This window comes from Temnothorax longispinosus, chromosome 10 (assembly GCF_030848805.1).
Source record: "Temnothorax longispinosus isolate EJ_2023e chromosome 10, Tlon_JGU_v1, whole genome shotgun sequence".
NCBI lineage: Eukaryota > Metazoa > Arthropoda > Insecta > Hymenoptera > Formicidae > Temnothorax > Temnothorax longispinosus.
In genome coordinates, this window is record NC_092367.1 from 7,427,044 (window position 1) to 7,451,586 (window position 24,543).

A 24,543-nucleotide genomic window follows, 5' to 3' on the forward strand; every position below is an offset into this window, starting at 1 on the left:
ATATGGAATATCGATAAAGTCACGTCGCATAGTGAAAAGCTAGGCTTATTTTCCACGATTTATCTAAATACTGATATACATAAATCGACAATATCGCTTCCTCATCAAAAGAAATACGTTGAACGAAAAGAATACATTGCAGAAAAGTGAAGCCCAAAAACAAATTGTTAGAAAAATTTTATTATTAACATCACAGAAGTAAACCACTTCTTTTTCAATTAGCATACCACACTTGAAAATAAATTTTTCTGATCGAGAATGCTAAGAGAGAAAGAAAGAATATATTTAATAACCAATATTAATAAATTATATTAATAAAAATATTCGGCGATCAAAGTAACGAGGAAATAAATTAAATCAATCAATCATCACCATATAAATAAATATAAGATATGCAGACAGTGATAGATAATAGTCTAGATATCTATATATCATAGATTTAGGAGCGATATGCAGAGATTTGCTTCATTTTTCCGCGGTGTATTCGCCTTATGGCAAACGAGGGTCTTCTTTGATAATTGTACTAATTAAACTTGGATTTTTATGTAGCAGCAAATGGCCGAGTTCCACGATATTGATATTCATTTTTCATTATGTCATTTTATATGTATACATATATACATATATACAATCTATATATATAAAACGACAATTAAGAAATGTTAAATATCGCACAATAACTCTATTTATATATATTATAAGATAAACATTCGTTGTAGAATGATATCAAAAATAAATCTTGTATTGTCGATTATAAAATCGCCATATAAATATTGATTTTCTTTGATAAAAGATCGAAAAAGCAAGGCTCTCAATAGAGAATCGCCACAGGATGATACCAAAGAGATTCTTACTCGAGAGTTTACCAAACACTTCCAATAATATACTTTTATACCTTCGTACAAAATTTCCATGACCATGTAGATATTCCCAGCGCCGATTTTAAATCTCAATAAAACGTCCGTATAAAAGTATAAAATATATCGTTACACTCTTCGCGGTTTTTTTTTAATACAAAAAACTTTAGCAATTTTTCATAAGTAGTAGTGAGAGAGTTATGATAGTCATGCTTTCATTACCTATATAATTATTTGCGTACTTAACAATTTGCGAAAAATTATCGTACGACAAGAAAAATTCCCTCGTGTAAAGCACAGGTGGTCATTACTTTGCAGCGAGTATTAATCGCGCAAATTGATGGCAATCGATTTCTTTTGCATAGAGAACCACGGCCACTAAGCTGCGATAACACTTAATATATTGTAGTAACAAGTGTGACGTAAGTAGAGTGAGACGCAACGAAATGTAAAGTATCGTTTGTGACTGACGAAAATGTAACGATCGTATTGCGACTTACAATTAGATATTCTATTTTTTTTTTCTTTTTTCTTTTCATTTATGGGAACTACGAAGACGTGCGGTGCCGTTACCATCGGAACTATAGTATATAAAAAAGAACGGTTATCTGACAAAAAATATTGGATTGATACCATCGATTGATAACCGGGACAGTGCTGGAAAGTGCACCTTACAGTAAGAACGTGCATACGTTGATGAAAACACGTATCGATCGTATCTCGAGTAGTAGGATAATAAAGTAAAAAAAAAAAAAAAAGAAATTATGATGCGTGCAGATCAAGCCAATCGTACGGTTTTAACATACTTGAAATATTAATAGTACTATATAAACTAAAAGATTAAAAGTTTTAACAATTGCATTTAATTTATGGCAACAAGATTTTCTTGTCATTAGTATATCAAATTTTTGAAATACGTATACGTTATTTTGTGTTTTCAATTATTCAGAGAGAGAGAGATTCTTGAATTCTTCTTACAATTAGATCATTAGTGATTTCAATTTTTAAGCTTGGAAGTATAATAATATTATAAAAATAATTGTTATTCTCTCGAATGCTATATAAATCAGATTTTATATTTCTCTGCAATTCCTCGAAAGTAATAATCTATCTGCATTTAATGCGACTACTTTAACGCAACCCAACATAAAAAACAAACATGAAATTCATATATGTCAAACTATTTAATCTGTAAAAATGTAAAATGTGAAAATTACAACTTGAAATTGATGGAATCGTATATGAAACTTGGCATTTATTTTTGATTGAAAATAAGTTGTCAAAAAAGAAAAAATAAAAGAAATTGTCTATAGCTACCTCGTGCCGTTAAATTATAATTCCTCTCTTTCTTTTCCTCGTGTCAGGAAATCTCCTCGACACTCGGTTCGAGACTTTGCAAAAAGCCGTACGATGGCGAGCAAGCGTGCGATAGGCGGGAAACATGCGAGAAATCGGATTGACATACAAAAAAGAAACAACCAAGAGAAGAAAGTGAGTGCAATGGAATCAATTTCCAGTCGGCTGTTGCATGGATGAAGGGTCAGAAATGTGAATGGTGAATGGTGGAATTCAATCGACTGATCAAGCGGACAAAGCGAGTGACAAAAGGAAGGGAGAGAAAGAGTGAGGCAAGCGCTAGAGCGAGAAAAAGGGAGACGGAAGTACAATAGGCTGATGTTCATAAATCCATAACACTAGGCTAAACATCGAGAGTCAAGATTTGTGACGACGACAGAGAGCGGTGTTGTGTGTCTGTTTGTTTGTTATGTGTTTGTTGTATGCGTGCGTGCGTGCGTATGTGTGTGTGCGCATACATACGTGTGATTTCAAATTTGCTGTAGTAATAATAACCCAAGTGTGTAAGGTGTACGTGTTACGATGCAAGAAATTCGAAGGTGAAGAGATCGTTTAAGAACATGATCGTAGTACGATCGTGTTCCTTTAACGTACACGGTGCACGTGGAGGGGTCATACAGAGAAAAGTTATATACATAGAGCAAAAATCGAACGGATTTTCGAGCATGTTTGCTCCATTATTTGCCACCGGTTTCGCCTAAGCAACTATTTTTTCCTTTTTACAATTGCGCGACATCCAAACAATAAAATTCATTTAGCTTTCTTGTTACTAACGACAAATAGTTCTTTCGTCACATCCTTGTCCTATCGCTCTGGTTCACACGATAAAACCAAGAGACGAAATCAGAGCCAGTCAATTAAAAAGTTGCAATACATAGTCCGCAAAACGCGTGGCACAGCAAAAAAAAGAGAAATATAAAATATACAACACCGAGGAGGTGTGTGTGTGTGTGTGTGTGTGTGTGCGCGAGCATAAGGAAACACAAATATGCCAGATGAGATCTAAGCGTGAGAAAGTAATGATCGTGATATATGTCGCCTAAAAAGCTTAAAAATTTTCATAATTAAATTTTTTCTTTTGCGCTGCTAATATATTCGTCACGTAGAAGTTCATGATCAATGTCAAAAAGTTCACTAGAAATATAAAAAACGCAAAGAAAAAGAAAGACAAATATCAATTTTATATGTAATGTATGCAGACAAGTCGAGAGAAGTCGCCACCCTGAGTGAAACCGGTCGTTACCGACTCGATATTCACAAACTCACAATTGCAATCGATAGTTATTCACAGACAGTTTGAGGAACGAGCCGAAAACGAGCGTTTTGGTGATCAAAGCTTAATTGTGAATGACGAAGAAACATATAAAAGCGAGTAAGTTAAGTTTTTCTGTGCTAATTGCGGCTTTAAGAGACAAAGGGCAAATGTACTGGAAAAAAAAATGCAAGCAAAAGCAGTGTGAGTCCGCGAGTCGGAGCGATTCGAAGTCACTGGCTGTTGAAAAATCAACATGATCGAAAATGAATAAGATAATAGAAGTGAAAATAGATAAACATCGAGATTGATATAAAAAAAGTATAGTACGTGATAATACCGAATGACAACACGCCACGCCGTAACCGCGCATAATAGACTTACGTTATAAGAAATGATAACCCTTTCAGCTCGTCTAAATCGTAAACAAATCCTCTATACGTACATAAAATTAGCGTTTACATTATATGTTAATAGTTATAATAAAACTATCTTTAACCATTAATTGTGTGCTTATAATTCGTTCGTTTATCGAGGCTTAACACACACGCTGAAATATTACTATATTACTACTTATAATATTAATCTTGGAAGGCTATTTCTCCCGAATTATCTCTTTGTTTCCCTGCGATTATGCTCGTCCGAGTGTTTTACGTGACAAAATTTGAATAAGACTTGAATAAGTTAATAATATTAATGCCAAGGAAACTTGGTGATAAACAGACTTAGCCGTTCAAGATTAATTTGTCGCAGCTATCGCTACTAAGGCTAGTAATTTGCTTCGAAGGTTTCGATATTGGAACTTTGAAACTTCCAAAGAATTTGAAGCTTCCAAGTTTCCAAGTTTCGAAAAATATATTTGTGTAAATAAATTTGTGCGAATTCATTCAGAGAACGCTAAAAATATTGTAAGTAAAAAGAATTAATTAATATATATGCTCAAAAATGTGTAATTATTTCTAAATAATAATTTTCAAGTATTATTATAACATGAAAATTATTATATATATATATGAGCATATATATATATTAATTCTTTTTACAATATTTTTAACGTTCTCTAAATGAATTCGCCATTCACACAAATATATATTTTTGAAACTTTGACACTGCGAAGCTTCGAAGTTAACTTGGAACTTCGAAGCTCCGCAACTTCAAAGACACCTTAAACTTCGAAGATTCCAAGTTGCCAAAAGTAACAGCCCTAATCGCTACTTGGACTATGTTCTACGAATCCATTTTCTTCAATGTAGGTACTACATGTACAATATGTACGATCAGAAAATATACGAGTGAGGCAGAGAAACGCGTTAAAATTTACAATACATCTACCGAATTGCACAATCGTCAATTATCTCTTTGTACTAAATCGTACCGGGAGAAAACGTTGTCTAATTTTAATCGAGCCTGTTTGTCTTACTTTATTAAAAATCATTAAAGATCGCCTGTGCGGTAATCGCTAAAAAAAGATGCATTATACGTCAACAGGGAAACTTATGACAATGGTGGTTGCAGATAGTGGTAGATACTTAACTTGGCGGCAAATACTTACAAACAAATTGTTTTTCATGTTGCACACGTGTACATCGCCAGTGAATTATTCCCGAAGAGAAGGTGTAGGCGAGAAAAGAATAATGCGCGACGTAACAAAAGCGCGAGGTCAATGCGTGAGTGACACGAAATCAGTGAAATCAGGCTTTTGTGGCCCGACGCGACGTGTGTAAATGCGAAGAACCAGGATCTGCCATAAACTAGAGCAACTTCCGCCTTCTCTTTTTCTTTTCCTTATTCTTATTCTTTTTCTTTTTCTTTTTCTTGGAATAATGTATTAGGTTCAGTATATTGAGCTGTTTAAATCTTTAAATGCTTAGATATGGAATAAACACAGACAATTTTTGTACAATTTTTAATACAATTTACATCATCCATGAATAGTATGTAGTAATTCTTTCTCTTGGAATATACAATATAATAATTGTTTAAATGAAAAAGCCGAGATGAGTTTAGCTGATTCTTTAAATTCTTTTATTGTCAATTCGTCACCCTTGTTACACAGATCCTCGAAATATGGACCGGTTTTAATTCAAGTGGAAAAACAAACAAGATTACCAGACGATATACGCCATGTTTGAGCTGTTGAATAATTAAATTGTTGAGTTGATTAATGGTTCCGCGTGTATATGAGTTATATATATACACACACAGGTGTTTGCATTAAAGCGCGATTACGCGTGCTAAATTCGTTCGTCTGCTCGACTTTGTAAAAATTATTTTGCGCAAATATATTACGCGCGTGTGTGTGTGTGTGTGTGAGCGTTCTTCAATTTTTTTTTTCCCAGCTGGCCGCTAAGCGTCAGTACGTCCGGTAATCCGTGCGTGTACATTAAACGGATGCAATCACAATGATCACACTTTCGCGATCGAATGATATGATGAGCATGTGTCTCGAAAAGAGAATTGCGCTCGGTCTATGTCTATGGTGTTTGTAATCTAATTACATATGTTATGTAATGTACGGTGCATTCTTTTATTTGCTGTCACAATACGCGTGCGCACGTCATTCGTCTACGTGTGTTATGGATTTGTGAGCATCGGCTACTGGGGCACAAAACAATAGTCAAAACATTGTCACTTCTTACGCAACTATTGAATGTATAAATTTCGTGCTTTGTCTTTACGTTGTCTCTATTTATGGAAGCCAGACACGAATACGAAGCCATTTGATTTGTGTGAACGTGTGTATGTGTGTTTGAACGAAAGCATGGAAAACAGATGGCATCGATTCACTTTCGTTTTAATTTATTTTAGCAAATTTATTTCAGCGCTATCAACTACGCATAAAATGGGTAGGGTCACGCGAATTTGTATATGCAAAGTGTATCCAAAGTTGCATTTGCTAGAGCTAGATAATACAAGTATCGAGCGCGCGAAATTTTGAAAATTGAACGTTGAAACCAGTATCTTCGCACAGGAATATAAAGGAGAGTCCGAAAGTAAATGCGTCATCTCAATTAATTTCTTTTATCTCTCCATAAACATTAATGTATGTAATAACACGCCAATTATTATATAAGTATAAGAGAAATATGCATTTGTGTGATCCTGATGGACGAGAGACGAGGGATGAGTTTTCTCGTTTCGTGTAGAAAATGTTTGAAATTTCGAAAGCACGAACAATATTATTGTTCTCTCGGATATCCGGCAAATTATATGCTGCGGCTGTGTGAGGTAGGAGAGGAGGATTTACACGCGGATTTTTTCATGTAAAGATAATTTGGATTGTACTTTCTCGGCCTATATGCGGCAAAATGCAAATCCAAATCCATTCATTTGATCATCAAAAAATATTGTTACAATTATAATCTAGTAATCTAATAGTAATAATGGACTATCATTCATTCATCTTATTTTGTTTTAAAGCCATAGCTAAACCGGAAACTATTGTACATATACATATAAAATATGTAATCCGCGGAATATATATTTTTGAAATGTAAAATTTTCAAGTTAAAAAGTACAATAAGTTTAAATTGATTTTATTTGCGTCAGTCAAAATTTATTATAGTCCGTTCTTTAATTAAATATAATTAAATTTAGTTATTTACCGCTCGTTATATGCCAATGCAATGTAACGGAAACGTAAATGTCGTATCTCGAAAGTACGATTTTATCAAAATCTCTATCGGGGGAAATTCTACTTTGCCAGAAAATGTAGGAACAAGAGGAGTCTCTCAAATTTCTTCGAATACGCGGAACAAAAGAACCGGCGAGAGCCGATCGATATTCACGCGGTTGAGTAAGTATTGTTTTGAAATAAAAAAAGGTGCGTCTCAAAGTTTTCGATGAATAAAATAATGCAAATTCAAGTTTACAGGTATAATTACAAAGGAGACAAGTCCGAAACGTATTAAAAGTCGCGCAAGTCGCGTACATATACCTGCGAGAGTCCGCTCGTCAAAAGCAATTTCAATACTTTCTTCCATTTTAATGACCTGTTGTATGATACATAACGAGTTGCTCGCGAACGTGCAACGGTATATAACGGCACATACATTGTAAAGCATAATATTTCGACAATCATCGATTACACACCTTTTAATTACGTATCGCGAATTATATTCGCAAAGTGAAAGAAGATAGCTCTGAGATGCATTGCTTTGCGCATGTGTGTATCAGAAACAGTTTCAGAATAGTATGTCAGAACAGAGAGGGCATCGCATACAATATATATGATAGAGAAATTGCGAGTGACATCGACTGCCAGAGTTAGACAGAAACTTGAAGGACCGTTCTCACGAGAAGACAGATTCGAATATGCTAATGTACGAAACGAGAAAGAGACTCCTATATTGGATCGATGATGAGAGGCGAGGGCATGTAATACACGTTTAAATAAATAATTCTAAATATGTGTGTACTTTGCGCTAATGTTCACTACACAAGACACAATTATTTATATTATAAACTTCAAGCGTAGATATTACTGACAAGTATCAATCGTATCTCGTGTTAGTATGATATTTTTATAAGTTCTGGAAAAGCAATACAGTAATGTAATCGACATAATCGATAAAGCTTTACGAAACTATTAACGTACTCTAATACTATTAAAATATAATTTAAATAAGAGTTTCTGTGTATGTGTGTGTATGCGCTCGCGCGACTGTCATTTTTGTAGGAAAATAGCCTAAATCAAATTTTGAATACCTATATATATATATATCGACTGTCTTGCTTTTCGCTTGTGTATATAGGTATCTTCGGTGAACTTTGAAGAATGTACACGTGCGATCGAACTCGGACAGACGAAAGACAAGTAAAACACGAAAGAGATCGATCGACAAGTGTATAGTCAAAAGTATCTACAGAGGCAGAGAGAAAGATCAAGGCAAGATCGATTTTTCTACGAACCGGGAGGGAGAGACAAACTTGAGGTTTTGTGACCGAGAGTACACCATAAACTATAAAATATATGATAAAAAAATCAAAACACAGACTTGATATTACAGATATGTTAATAAAATTTAATTATCGATTCGGAAAAAAAAACAGTCACACAATGCAAATCCGACGCAAAAATGTTAGAATAAAATAATCAAATTTTTTCGAATGTTTGCTTTCATATAATCAAGTATGATATATCAAGCATCTGCTTTATAATCACTTCTCATAATTTAATTGTGTCAATTTTTGCTTTAAATAAAAATAAGTTTAAACGAAATTCTTCGCGATCGACGTTCCCATCCATGAATTTTTGCGGTATAGCTGTGAGTGTATCAATAATCGAAGCACAGGTGTACGCAAGGTGAGAAGGGGGTGGCAGGACCAAAGGATAAGCAACGAGTAGATAGTTAACTAGGTATTCGAGCTATCGTTCAACGATCGACTTACACGTGCTTGCACGTGAGAACGAGACAAGTACCTCTAATGACGGATCAATACGCGTGCGCGCTTTTTACGTTTATGCGCAATAAGAACATTCATGCGTAAATTAATCTCCCGCAATATAGATTGCGGTAAACGTCATGTTAATGCGTGACGTTACATCAAACAAAGAAGATCGGAAAAATGATCGATTAATGTCCATTTATACCAATGCCGATTACCTTTTTAATCTCGGTTTAACTTACTTCTTATCCTTTTCTAATTTCAGGAATTTAGAAAAAGATAAAAAGTGAACTTTAAACCGAGGTTAAAGTTAATCCGCATTGGTAGAAATGGACATCAGTTGGGTCGAATCAGTTAGATCCTTTATATTATATGTATATAATATCCTAAATATAATATCACGGCGCGTGAGAGGTCTAATGCAACATGATCTCTTACGTTTCGTACCAATGCTTTAATTCGAATAAGTTTTCAGACAGTCGTATACGCATTCTTAGTAATTATCGGTAATTATATTATTATTACTATCTGATGAAATGCAATTAAATTTTGTTTCTATAATTAAATTTCAAAAGATAGTACCATTTGAATTAAATATAAATAATATAAATAAAATGTATAAAATCTTAACAAAACTCAGCTTGATTTTCGAGCACAACAGAGCTCAACAGATAGAATTGAGATGTTTATCATGTAGCTATATATCATTGAATTTAAGAGCAATGTTGACCTTTATAATTATTAAAGTGGTATTATGCGATAAGCCGCGGATACCTTAAGCTGCAGTTTCTCCGACTGTACTTAAGTTTCTCATCAAATCCCCATAACGAGAGTATGCGGTAAAGAGATATATACGTCGCGAATCGTTACCTGGAGCTAAGAACTTGTGTATCGGGCCATTGTTATCGGAACTATCACCGCGATTATTCTGCTCGCGTGACGACAATACCGCGGCGCGGCGGCGACGGAATCGCTATCATAATTCAAACCAGGATCCAGGGCTTTCGAGTACAACGGCGACGTGCTTTAACAACTAGACGCCGACTGGCTTTAAACAAGTGCTCGTTACGGCAACTGAAATTGCGCGAGTGATTTCTCACCGAAATGTCGTTAGCAATATCACAGATGAGAAACTATTCCCGTGTTCTGCGTATGAAAATCACTAAATATCCGTGTGAAAAGATTTCGAATATTTATACGATACAAAAGTCGGCTCATCCGATTCTATTTACCTCGTGCTTGTAATCTCGATTCGAAAGTCGACTTATGTTCCTGTTAAAAAACTTGGTATGTTGTCTAATATCATAAGAAAAGAAAGGAAAAGAGAGAAAAAGAGACATAAAAAGGACGGGAATCTCCTACCTTTAACATCATCGTCTTCGATCGTTGTGCTGCTGTCAGTAGATTCCTTCACTTGAGAACCATCGCCCTTCTTCGTGATGATGCTTCGACCTGGAGTACGCAGAGCGTTTCAATAAATCGACATTAGGAAAATGAAAACAAAGGAAAGATAGATAGAGAGAGAGAGAGAAAGAGAGAGCAGAACAAAAATAGTATCAAAGATTTATCAGAGATAGGAACAAGAGAAGAAAAGAAAAGATAAAAAACGAGATATAGAGAAAGAGAAAAAACGTTGTAAAAAACGGAACAATTTTGAAACGAGGATATGAACTAGGAGAATATAAGAGGCTGGATTAGATGGGTCCACTCGGGATCTTCGAGTGTTTATTTAAATCCGTTTTTCAATGCATACCTCGAGATGGTTTTGAGAACATTTCTCGATTTTAAATGTGCTCCACAACATATTATAGCTGACGTCAAACGCTTGAATTTGAAAAAAACATTGTCTCTTCTTAATGCGACAGGAGCGAGCGCGCGCATACACGCACACCACAAGTTCGCTTCAGACGCCGAATGTTAATCTGAAACCAGCAACCAGCTTGTCCGCTTTCTTAGACGAAAAAAAAGAAAGACAGAATGAGCGAATATTTTCTCTCTCCATGAATGCTTATTGATCGCGAAACAAAAATGCAATCAAGTACCGCTGTTATAATCTGTGTGTTATTCGTTTCGTGCGCATGGAAAAAAATGTTAATTAAATTCGTCGAACGTTTGTCTGAAGCAATCGACGTCGCACCAACGAGTAATCACGGATTTTTGTATCATTTCACTTTTTATATTATCGATCGCACGAAATATTTTCGTATCGATGTAATTGCGATCTCTTTTTTGCATCTTTTGCAAATCAATTTTATACCTTGCGTTCTTACACGTCATAACCTTTGAGTTTACAAAAGGGAATATAAATCTCCTGTCGCGTAAAGAAGAAACTGACGTCGTGCGCGCAAAATGTAAAGAAAATTTTATCGTTCAAACATCATCGTTCACAGTTTCCAATTAGATATTTTTGTTCCTTACAAATTCTAGCCCTCACAAGTACGATTATAATTTGTATTCGTTAATTAATTTAACTCAATTATCAACCGTAATATTTATTCTTAATGTTACTACATAAATAAACAATTATTTATGTTTTTAACATGTGCAGAATTAGAACGGGTATTTGCTCATACTTAGCAAATACGTTATATTATAGTAATAAAAATTTTTAAATAAAACAAAAATAATTTAATGAGTAGAACACATTTATAAACAACACGCACATGGCGATCGACGAGCTCAAGAATGCTGAGGGTCAAGATATACATAAACAGATTGTGTATCGGATTGGATATGACAGAAATAACCATTCCAAAGGAAGACGAGAAACGAATCATGGAAAAGAGAAACAGACAGAGAAAGACTTAACGGAAAAGTCAAACATTAGAGCAAACGTGTTCATGCTGTGACAAAGTTTGTCTTCGTTCGTGCGACTTTTATCGATGCACCGACTTAATTTTCCTAACATGTTGAAGTATAATCTACCTTCGTTTATCTATGGAAAAGAATGGAATCACACCTTCAGAATTCTAAAGATATGTACAAAACTGTGTTTGACAAAAGCTGCATTTATTGTCAGTATGTCAATAGATATCTTATGTCGAGACAACAGACACACATGTATCCTTGTACTAAAATCTTGTACTAAGATTTTCCGAAGATTAGATAAGCGAAGGTATGAAGAAGATATGAAGAAGGTATGCAAGACGGTAAGAAGTGTAAACGCATGCCATGCAATTCGATATAGCGAAGCAAGTATTTAACTATCGACATCTATACGTCATCTTTTTATTAAGATACGCGTTCAAGAAGAACAGATTGTGATATAGAGTGCTTCATTCAATTTGTGATAAAAACTATGCTTTAATGTGTATATAAATTAAAAGAAATTAAAAAAAAGAAAAAATGACGAAATGCGCGTCACGACAGTATAAAGTGTAAAGTTAAAAGTAACTTCGATCTTGTTTTTTTTTTCGACTAAGGAAAAGTTGACGAGTTTCGCGAAAAAATACTGAACATTACTTCATTTACTTCATTTTAATAGGACTAATGGAAAATAGCTTATAATTCTCTTCTCATATTATTGCGAAACTTTTACAGACATTCATTTCGGAATATAAAACGTTCTCGTTAGATAAATTAATTCTTTTAACTTTCTCTTATTGCTAGCGTTCCATATGTATAAACACGTTACGAGCTTAACGTTAAACAAATTAAATTTAAAAGCGCGGTTCTCGCGGGCTACATCAAACGTAGTGAGTCCGTTCGTTCGATGGTACGGATTAATACGGAAGAAAGCGCTAAAACCGCTAGAGAAATATGAAAAGACATTATTTTTTAAAATACCGATTGAGAATTTGCGCAATAGAAACAGTCGCAGTCGCGCGTCTGACCACTAACGAAACATTTTCCTTTGCATGTGTTTTTACCGTATAAGAATCAATGACCGCTTACGAATAGCGTATCGATTCTCTGAAATCGCGCTCAAAATGAGAATATTTCGCACTTCCTCGATTCAAAATCTTCCGAAAACGAAATCATTTGGGAACTCATATATATTCAACACATATACAATGTGTATAATCCACATGCGCAACACATGTATATGAAGAGAAGTCATGTCACCGCGCTCGAGTAATAGGACTGAGAATGGATATATTCAACATTCCTAAAACAGTTGAGAGAGAGTTTAAGGAATATATCAAAATTTATTTTTTTTTTAATTTCCCCATTACGTGAAAAATCTACATTTACATTAATTTACTTTTAGTACAACAACTAACATTTATCTACGTACTAATACTTATCTAAACAAATTGATTCAAATCTAGCGGCTCTAATTTGGAAGAGAATGGCTGCATTCCGATAGATTCACTGCCAGTGAATCTATACTGAAAATCTATAGTGTACGTTACTTACTATAGATGTTCAGTACTGGCAGTAAGAATATCGGAATGCAGCCAAAGTGTCTTCAAAATACTTGCTGGAATGATAATAACACTGTCCGACGAGAGAAAAATAGAGCAACGTTTAATGCAAATACTCGAGCTGTGTGCCGTGACGCGTATAACATGCAAACGCATTCGTGCGAAATACAATAGATGTAGATGCATAAAAAGTCTAAGTAGAAAAAGCGAGTGACAGAGAACGACATACGCATGGTTAATGCGCGAATTGGCGAATCGAAAAGCGAAAGCATGCCAGGATGCCAAGAGAGAGACGACGATTCGTATGGAGATCCAGCGTTTTCAAGCCGGATTAACATGCCGACCCTAGCATGAAGGACTTCATTCTTGTGCCAGATAAAGAACGTTGAAACATTCAACTGGTTCAGTTAACTTAAACCTTAAGCAATTCATCGTACCTTCAATTGCGGATTATTCTTGCTAATTATCAAATCACGTTTCGTAATTGAACTTTTTGTTATAAAAATATAATGAGTGGAATAAAATTTCATAATGGTATTTTAATTTAAAAAAATTGAGTATTATTATAAAATAAGTAATACATTTTTTCAACAATTACAATATATAAGATATTTTATTTAAAGTTCCGTAAACAAGAATATTTTTTTTCTGATTTTATACATAAAAAAAATACGTCTGAGATAAATTGTAAATACCATTTTTATCGAGACTTTTTCGCCGAGGCAAAATTCGATTTCAACTGGAAGCCCTCACGAATCAATCGTCCCTCACGATCTAATATCGTCGACTGTATCGTGTGTAACGTCTCATGTATATCCGAGGACTCATGTATGCGTGATATATCATATATCACTCGAGCCCTACTCTATTATCGAATCAAATAAGAGCGAAAAAAATCATTACAAGAATAAAGCGCATCCATTTTGCACCTCCGACCCATTTCGCGCGATACGAATTACCTTCGTCAAAAAAATCAGTCATAGATAGTAGAGTAAAAGTAGAGATAGATAGGTAGGTAGAGATAGATAGATAGATAGAGATATAGATATGTAGAAAGAAAGAAAGAGAGAGAGAGAGAGAGAGATTTGTTCGTCAATACTATAAGTTGGTCGCATTCTCTCAAGGGAGGACATTGGCAGACAGGCAGAGCCCTAGTTCGGAAATTCATGGATTCATGGATTCGCCGGAAACCCTCGAGGCCCTATGCGCAGTTTGAGATTCATAAACCCATACGTAATTCGCGCAGTCCTGCCATCCGCGGTAGGAATATGCGCGGCCAGAAATACATAAATTTATATGACGCCCAAAATTCATGGCCGCGAGAAATACGACGTAACTCTTGATTTAAACGTTTACTCCGTAATCCCGGAAAACACTTATGTAAACTGAATCAGCATGAAACGTACATCGATCGATGATCCTTTGCAAAGGATCAGTAATCTACCGTACACATCTAGATCTAAAATCTAAAACATAATTCGCGAGCCATTATGAAACTCTGCGCGGAAATTCCTGTGGTAATATACGAGTACCGTGATTTCCGGCAATTATCGTCGACATCATCACTGCTGTTTCACAGAAAGGAAAGGGAAACGTAAGTTATCGCAAATTATCGAAATCGACCGAGCCATATATCTAACCTACCAACAATCCGATTGTGAAAGGAATTGTAAACATGACGACTAATAACCTTAATGACGTAATCAAGATTTCATATTCCAATGTGGCGAGCTCCGCGCGGATGTACATTGAAATCCTATACTTAAATTCAAGAAAGAATCAATCCTTTTATTTAGGCTAAATTATAAATATCGCAATCAATATTATCCCGTTCTCCGAAATATTAACCCTTCGCAGAACATGTGTAATTCTGCTGCTTTCGTCGAACGAGTGGGTCTTTTAGGCCAGTTAAGATTTTCAAGCTGTAATGGTGCCATAAAAAATCTGAAAAAATTCAAGTATACTTTCAAAAGTTTTAAGAATCTTTTTGTACCGTTAAATATGCCTGATTCTTGTTTAGGTTTGGTTTTTTTTATGAGTCCGTAAAGTCTCCGTAAAATTCAAAATGGAAATATCGAGTGGGTCTTGAAAGCCCCACTTGTTCTGCGAAGGATTAATATTAATTGTTTTTTTAATTATACAAGTTAGGAAAAATATTTTGATTAATTTCACATACAAATTGCTGTTGAAATCAATTTTGTCAGAAAGTTTACCTTGTGCGATAACAAATCAAGAAAATACAATACAAATAATCGAAGCTCTTAAGCTAAATAGCTTAAAAAATAAATATTAATTTTATCGAAAAGATAAAGACACGTCAATATCTTGAGTTGTGATTAATTTTGTGAGCTGCAAATGTGTAACAATTCAAACGTATTCACATGGTTGTTTCGATGTAAACTTCGTCACAAGAGTAAAAGCATAAAAAAATTCTCTTTAACATTGCAGCTACTGACGAAAGTGGAGAATCACGTGGAACTGATCCGTAACGAATCGTTTTAGGAGGGAATGTTGTATACTAATTCCATATGTGTTTGTTTTAGATCACAGACGACACAATCGCGCAGTTATAAGATTTAAATAAAATTTAAATATAGATGATAACTGATAATACTCTTTTTTAATTTTTTACTTGGTTTCCCAAATACAGAAATAGAGGACCGAAAGTTAAACCCACTTTTTACGTCAGCTTTTCACGCCCGTTCAAATTTATTAACGCGTAATGTGAAATGTCATTAATATCGTTTCTTTCACAAACAGACTTTCAAGAATTATAAATCTTTCAAGATCGGTATTTCTATCATGAGCTGTCTCGATCAAGATACGGCGTGAAAAGCAGTTTGGTTAAAGAAACCGCATCTGTACTCTCAATCTGTATTTCATCCGGAGTTTGTCGCGGAGCTCTTAAAGCCGATTTCCATAATAACAATGTGCAGAAGCTCAAGGATATAACAGCCTTCTTCCCTGTTCTTTCCCCCAGAAGCAAAAGGTAAATCCGAAGATAGGGAATGAAGTCGCGTGCCGAGAGAGAGGAGCGCGGAAAAGTTGGAAAAGCTTATAGAGTTCGAGAGTCGGCTCAAGGCGATGAAATAAATTTAATTAAAGTCAAAGTTCGAGCTTTGGCGACGGCTCTTACAAGAGAGATAAAAAGCGAGAGAGAGAGAGAGAGAGAGAGAGAGGGGGGAAAAAGGGTATAAGAAGAAAGCTCGAGGGCGAAGACGCGGGAGGACAAAGAGTTAATTGTTTCGCAGTCACTCGCGAACAAAGACTCGCGCCGAATATAGAACGAGGATGGACGTGTGAAAGAGAGCAGCCGTTCGTACGTAAATAAAAACGGTGTCATCTCGCTCCAGAACAATTTTCTGTCATGGTAGGTATATAAGACTGAGTTATTGAGAAATATCTGCTAAAAGCGTGACATACGCAAAAATAAAATTCTTTAGAATGGGATACTTCGAAACACATAATATTTCGAAAAACCGATAAAAATGATTAGTTATTATCCACAATCATCATAGAGTTGCCTTCTCAATTGTAGTAAAATAGAAGAAAAATCCGCCACATTCTATACCAAATGTTTAAACATATATAACGATCGTATCACGTTTTCGTTTTTCCAATAAAAATGAGCAACTTAATTTTTTATCTATATGTATATAATAAGAAATAAAAATTTTATTTCTCAGGCATATAAGAATATCGCAGAATTTTTCGATATCATGATTATAAATTCTCGATTCAGAATATTCGCTTTGTGTATTTGTTCCAATCTAGCAATCCGCCATCAACTATACCCGATATTTTATAAATGTGTGTGAACATATCTTTAAAATGTCATTAAAATGTACAAAAGAGACATACACACGTATATATACATACTCTAACACCGACTGTATCAAGGGGTAAAACACACGTGTGTTATACAGATACATATTACACGTGTATCAGGTATCGAATCTACGAATGCAAGATGCTTAGCTACTTGTCAATCTAAAAAGAGAGGGTGGGCAAGGGGCGAGGGGCGAGGAATATTTTTCGGTTGTATATATCATGTTAATACACACACACACACACGTGTGTGTGTGTGTATGCAATGTATAAATGCATATGCCATACATAATGTGACATATTATTTGTCGAACATCTATTATACGGGTGTGGAACGAACCCGCGTGTATTTACGCTAGTCCGAGCAAATAACAGCGAGATATATACATACGCATATATGTATGCATATATGCAAATATATGCAATGCCTGTAATAACCCATATTCGCACTCATCTGTCAAGATGGCAATGCCATTTTTACGAGAAAAAAGTTGATGCTGCGCAAATTACAGCTAAGATTATTGCTTATTTTAAGGAGGTTGGTTGCAGTCACGTTGCGGGGCAGGGGAAAGCCTATAGGTGTGTTTTCGTTGCGTGAAATAAGCGAGTTTTAGCAAATGAATATGTGGAATGCATTTAATTAGCTGTTTCTTAAGGTTTTAAATCGTTGTACAATTAAAACCCAAATACGTTATTATCCACGTTGAAATGTGGCAAAATATGCTATTTTACTCGTATTTTTACAATTTCTTGATAACTATGTAGACAAATCGTTTCAGTTTTCGTAAAAGTCCTTCCTAAATATGTAAATAATTATTTGTGCACCTATTTTCATTAAATTCTTATCATTTTTAATATGCTTTCAAGAGTTACAGAGTTACATTTCATCGTAACATTTTTGCTATGTCACCTGTTTGTAAAAGTATATAACTTCAATAATTAACTGCTCGACAACTATGCAGACAATTGTCTTTGGCATGGACGACAGATTCCCATACGAATATCCCAGACGAATATCCTCCATATATTTGAATTAACTCTTATCATATTGATTTGAGCAACCAACCTCCTTAATCTCCTTCTCTTTTTTAATTTGTCATTTCTAAATATTTTACTGCTCTTGTAATAATCTGTTAATTTTTCACGTATCATATACATTTCATAAAAATAAAAATGTAAATATTGTTTGCAAAAATTTCTTATAAAGAGCTGAAGTAAAAATACACAACTTTCTATTAATATTTTCATTCATGTGTAGTCTTTCTTATTGATCTTATTTATTATTATCTTCCTAACAATGGAATTTATTATCAATTTTTAAAAACTACAACGCGACGAGCCATCTAATGTTTTTCAATATTCTTGCATAAATCGATGTTAGATATATGTCTAATAATTAACTTTGTATCCAAATATCTCTATCACATTTCGAATGTCAAATTCGTAATAGCACGAATAAGGGTTAAAAAGCGCAATTTGCTCTAAATTTAGGGCTATGCTCAATCCGTCTACCAAGAGTTTCCAAACTGAAATAAATTGATCGATTTTCTTTAAGAAAAAAAATAATATATTAAACATGAGAATATATAAAATAATTAGTATATTCTCTTTATTTAATTTAAGAAAAGAAAAGTTAAGTAATCCTTTCTATAATTTTAACGTAGCTGGAATCCTTCAAATTCTTTTAAATATATATACGCGATATATATTAATTAGTATAACATACAATTCTCAATTATTCATCTAACATGTCCTTGAATTAAAATTTAAAAAAAATTTACTCGTGTACATATGTTCTTTCGCTTGTTTCTCTCTCTAAAAATGAGAGAGACACAAACGATATATTAATTATAAAGGTAAATAGTTTGGAAACCATTGGCTCAAACACATGGATATAATCAACATTAATAAAACGCACAGTCAATTGTAGGGGAATCTCGCTAGTGGACCGAAACAGTTGAGCTATTTTTCCCTCGAAAATTTTCACCTTTCACAGATCTTTTCAATTTTGCTAAACATTCACTAAGGATTCGCTAAATGCTCGCATTCGCGATATATCTAATTCTTAAAAGTCATATTCTCGTATTCTAATTACGTATTCTAATTTCTCTTCACAGTCAGTTTTAAAACGAATGGATCGGACTGACCTAATCTAATTAATCAGTCTGCATTGATTTTCACCAGCTTTGTAAGTTCAATACGTCCCGTGTGCTGGAAACTCGTCGATATCTAGTACAATCTGATTGTTTGCATCGCATTTCACAAGTAATTTGTGAACTTTTAGATATTGACCGTCATCACGGCGACACGACCGATCGCAGTGCGATTGTTCACTGCACGTTTCTCATATTCCGTTTTAACAAAATTCTTACGTATGCTCTTCCTCGAGAATCGATAAAAGCCAGTAAAACATCAAGGCAAGACAATGTCCCATTATTGCCCACTCCAATACGCGCCATAAAATGTGCGTACAGGCTTTGCATTTTTGTCAACTTTTGGTCAAACAACGACACGTGCAATATCCCATCGCGTATCGAATTAAGATGCCCTGAACCTGCATTTTACATTTTACATTTGAAATCAATAATAAGTATTAAACTTCTCTTACAAAATTATATAAAATCCTAAAATAAATGTGCGTGTGTCCATAACTTTCCTTTAATTATTGGTTTAACAAATAATCGTAAAATGCATTTTCGTTGAAGATAATGAGGGACACACTTAAATTTGTACCATTTATTACAGCCATTTTACTAATAATTTTATTTCATTTTCATATATTATTCTTACAAGCTTTCACAAAAACAAAAAGAAAAAAAGAAAAACATTGTCATATAATTGTTACAGATAAAAAATTTCAAAAAAAATTTCGTATAGACGCTAAAATTTGTCAACGAACACATTTAGGCGAGTGCGCAACGGTTTTAACTGATGTGAGTTTTACTGAACTTTCAGAGATTCCCAGATGCTGTTGTAATAGTAATTATTCCAATAAATAACTTGATTTTTGATCGATTGAACAATCGATTACGATAGTGATCGAAAAGATGCCTCGATCGAAAGAAATATAACATCATGACCCGATGATTTGCCTAGCTTGTACCGAATTAATTCGATGAAGTGACAACAATGGCGATTCGATGAAAGAGAAAACTGCTTGAGTCCACTGCGACGACAATTTGCGTTACCCAGAATTCTTGTTTCCCAGACAAGAAAACGTGTATGTGCGTAAAAAAAATATTTTAATATACTTTTCAACCGCATTCTTCTTAATCCTTTTATTATTCTGAATACGTATATGTATAAGCTTGAATGCAGAAAGCAATTTCATGTGAACGATAAATATACATGATCTTCGTGTTACAATATAAATTTGCGTCAATCGTTATTTCGCGTTACGTATACAGATACAATAAAAGTGATTAATATGTAATATACAATTACAATTTTTGTCTTGTTTATCACTTTAAGTAACTTTAAGAAAGTAATATGATTCCGCAATAAAAGGATTAAGATTCAAGATAATTGCTTGCCTCTATATTCTATAACGAAAGTCACGCTATTCGCGCGACACAAGATTTACGTTAAATCACGTAAAATAGTATATGTACACATGTCCAACGTAAATGACTAATTGTAAGTCCTTACGTTCTGGGTAACGTGACACGGTCCTTGCAGGATATGAGGTGCGAGTCATGTGCATCGACTATATGAATTATACGAAATAGGTAGGGATGAACATCGCATCGTGATAACCGATGTGCCGAGGGGGCGAGGACAAAATATTTTATTTGTCTGATAAGCGCTTATTTAAAAACCGCAAAAACCGACAATACGACCGATTATATCAGCCATCATCATCGTGCTAAAAGTGATATAACTTTTTGATTCCTTGCTCAACCTCGCTCCTTCGATCATCTAATGCAAGGGATTGTTAAAGAAAAAACTCTAATTTATTTCTGTGCACGAGCAAAAATATACACAGGTGCTCCATTCTGCAGTCGTTTCTATGAGAAAAAAAATATCAATAAAATAGAATTTAATTCTTTAAAAAGACTTTGTATTAATCCTCGTAACTGTCAAGATAGAACTGATAGTTTGTCATTACGATACAGTGGTGGGTAATATTAGGTTGGCCAATAAGTTCGTGCGGTTTTTTTACTTATAAAGTTATAAGTAAAAAACCGCACGGACTTATTGGCCAACCTAATAATATACACATAATAACATATTAGTATAATGATGGCACTGCACAACCGCATTATAAAGCACCTCTTGGAAAGAGCGAAAAGGCAGATGAATAGATCCTCTATGTGGTGAGAGTGCAAGACGAATAAACGGAAGTAGATAGGAGGAAAAGGAAGGCATAGTTTTGTTGGGGTAGGCTGTTGAAGGGATGTATTCGTATACAAAGACACGGAGACGTAAAGTTTAACGGAAGATATAAAAGTACTGTCTGTCGTGGTAAGTCCGTGTAAGAGCGCTGAAGAGGGCCGGAGGTACTTACCCTGTGCATCATACTTACTGGAAAAGTTCCGCGTCGCCAGCATGGTCGTCAATATAGCGCCCTGCAAGCGAAAAAGAAAGACAATTACTATCAGTCTTCGCAGTTAGACAATACCAATGAGATGGGATGTGTGTGGGATGAGTAAAAGTGCCGGGCGATAATTCGCGACAACGGCACAAAATTATTATTTTTTGTCAAAACATAAAATAAAAATAGGATTATTAAAAAGACATAAGAAACACAATGTAATATATCAGAGAAAAGCATCCTCCTCCTCCAAAAGACGAAATTTTTCGAAACAATTAATATTTTTTTTCTATCCTCCAGAGAGATTTAATATAAAAATAATAATATAATCCTTTTATTATCTATAATAATTTTCTCTATTTTGCCGAAGAAACGTCAGAGAAAAGTCCAAATTGCTGCATCATGACGCGACGGTCTTTAATTACAAGAAATATTATAATTCTCTCCCGGACAAACGAGTACACAACTGGCAAGCGACCTTAAGAGTGATGTCGGATTATTATACGGAATTTCGAGTTGAAGTTTATTCGTAAACTCTAGTCTTTCATCAAGCTCGGTGACATTCGCGACAAGTTGGAAACATTGTCGCACAGAGTGACAACATTTCACTATGTTCCATAGCAAACAGTTCGAGATGCGTCGCCGAACTTTACGTAATAAGGCCGTCCGTCGGACGAGATTCGTGCAAACGTGCTCGGACGGATATTCCACGTCTGTTGTCTCTAAAACGAAATGACATTTTGTCTCGTCCGCTTCTGCTTCAAATCGCGACCGATCAGCAATATTGCTCGTTTCCGTTTTACGCGACATTCGAAATATTGCGCGCGACCAGTTTAATAATAATAATTCTTTGATAGAGATTTATCGATACTTTTCTACCAGTAGAATACTGTGTCAAATTCTAAAATAAATAGTCAAATTCTAAATACAAGTTTATCCGAAAATTTGTTTTCATTTATTGAGATCTCTACATCTTGCGACAGTTATCAATCGTATAAGGATTTAGGAGAAAGTCTTCATGGTTTTATATCCATAGTTATTTAAAAACATCACACGAATTATTAAGTTCATTCAAAATTTCACAGTTATAAAACTGACTAATCTCGTCTGACTAAATGCTGCTGGACAAATTATCAGCTATATGAATTTACAGTTGCGATTTAGCAACAGCTAATAATGCTTTGAAGAAGAAATTAGCTAGGTAAAACGAGTAATTTTTACTTCTTACCGCCAAACTATTCTCTATTACTAAAATGGATGTTGTGTTTTAGTCATAATACAATGTAAAGCGGCTGCTGGGTTTTCACAAAATACAAAAGGTAAAACACCTTTCCTCTTTTGTTGTTTACGATATATATGTATATCAATCTGTACCCGTATTGTTGTTTTTCGGAATATAGACATATGTAGAGTAACAGAGAGCGCTGATTAAGAATCATTCGACTTGAGCAGATTGACAGGTGTTGTCGCAGTTTACAATCAATCCGGAATGTTTCGCAGTCCTAAATAATTCTACATCATCCTGTATTATATATAACAAACGTGTTATAAAACAATACAAATTTCGTTGTATAAATGTCGTACTATTGATATACCTTCGATTGTATCTACATCATATTCAACGTTAAGGCGAATGACGCCGCGTTGCTAGACGTCAATCTGACGGTGATAAAAATTTCATTACCTCGGGCACGGTCGCCTCCTGTTGTCTGCACAACATGAATTTATTCTTCAGTGCCCGCATGTCTCAATCTGCGCGCGAGCAAACGAACGGCGCGGCGTCATTAAACTTCCTCACTTGGCATTTGCACTTTTATGAGTCGGGGTTTAATCGGTATTCGGCCGGTTGCCTCGACGTCGCGTCGCTGTCATTTCTACGTGCTTGGTCGATTACCTGCCTCTCTTACGCGCTTCTCTTCGCTACTACGGTTTCGATACAACTAAAACTAAACTCGAAGCAACACGATAGAAGAGCAAGAGCCTCGTATATTATAAAAGTGCCTCAAAGTTCACTAATTTTCTAATAATATGAAACATGAAACAAATTGATAATTATTAAGTAATTTGTCTTTTATGACAAAACAGAAACTGCATTATCAATTTCTCCAATATCAATTTCTCGGGCACAACGTAAGTTATAATATAAATACAACAAAATATTCTATAGTTACTGTTGTAAAAATATATATACTTATATAAATATGAATTTTCCGTACCCATTAACATTGATAAAATTAAGTCATTATTATTGCGTACGCGCTAAAGTTGAGAACGAGAAAATGATATTTTTATCAATATACTGTAAAAATATGTATTTAAAAAAGAAACAGATAATTCTATGATATTCATTGTTGCATGATTCACAACGATTTCATCGATTGACACTGAAACAGTTTTTGCTAATTAATACAAAGAGAAACAAGTGTATTTATTGTCAAAATTATATTTTATCTTTATTATACGATGGAATATAATATAAATAGACAATTATATAAAGAAAAATTAAAAAAACCAAGTGGCATTACTAAAATTAAAATTTTCAGACACTTTCCGACACCGACCACTCGTTCATTTCACTGTGAAAAAATGATAATTGCAATGGCTTGCTGTAATATTTATAAATTATTATAATAATTATTATAATATTTGATCATAGCGGGCAACTTGTCGCGTAAAAAATACGGTCGCAGCGGCCGAATAAATGTTAATTAATCTAGGTATCCAATTATAATTACGTCACGCAAGTATAAACGATACAGAGCTTGATCGATTTTGCGCGCTCGCTATATCGTCGACTGTTATTAAGATAACACTATCGAGTCCATTCGCGAGAAAAGCAAGTTTTAATGTCAGTAATTCGCGCCGGTTTCGAAACGCATTGTTCATCTCAACGCGCGAAAATTATCCACTTAAACATTATAGTAGTGTCGTTTTTCAGCGACCGCGACGTAAAATCCAGTG

At 34.6% G+C, this 24,543-nt stretch overlaps 1 protein-coding gene across 28 annotated transcripts in view; it reads right to left on the reverse strand.

The window, feature by feature from the left end:
- The window catches only part of Camkii (Calcium/calmodulin-dependent protein kinase II), a 119,065-nt gene that overhangs the window by 32,992 nt on the left and 61,530 nt on the right, over positions 1-24,543 (reverse strand). For 16 of the 28 annotated variants that reach the window (XM_071790653.1, XM_071790654.1, XM_071790652.1 and 13 more), the window contains exons 10-11: positions 21,556-21,616; positions 10,216-10,305 (exon numbers count right to left, since the gene is read on the reverse strand). In XM_071790653.1, the coding sequence (XP_071646754.1) occupies positions 10,216-10,305; positions 21,556-21,616 (151 nt within the window). The remainder of the gene's footprint in view (positions 1-10,215; positions 10,306-21,555; positions 21,617-24,543) is intronic. The other 12 variants (XM_071790655.1, XM_071790664.1, XM_071790674.1 and 9 more) reach the window with 3 other exon arrangements.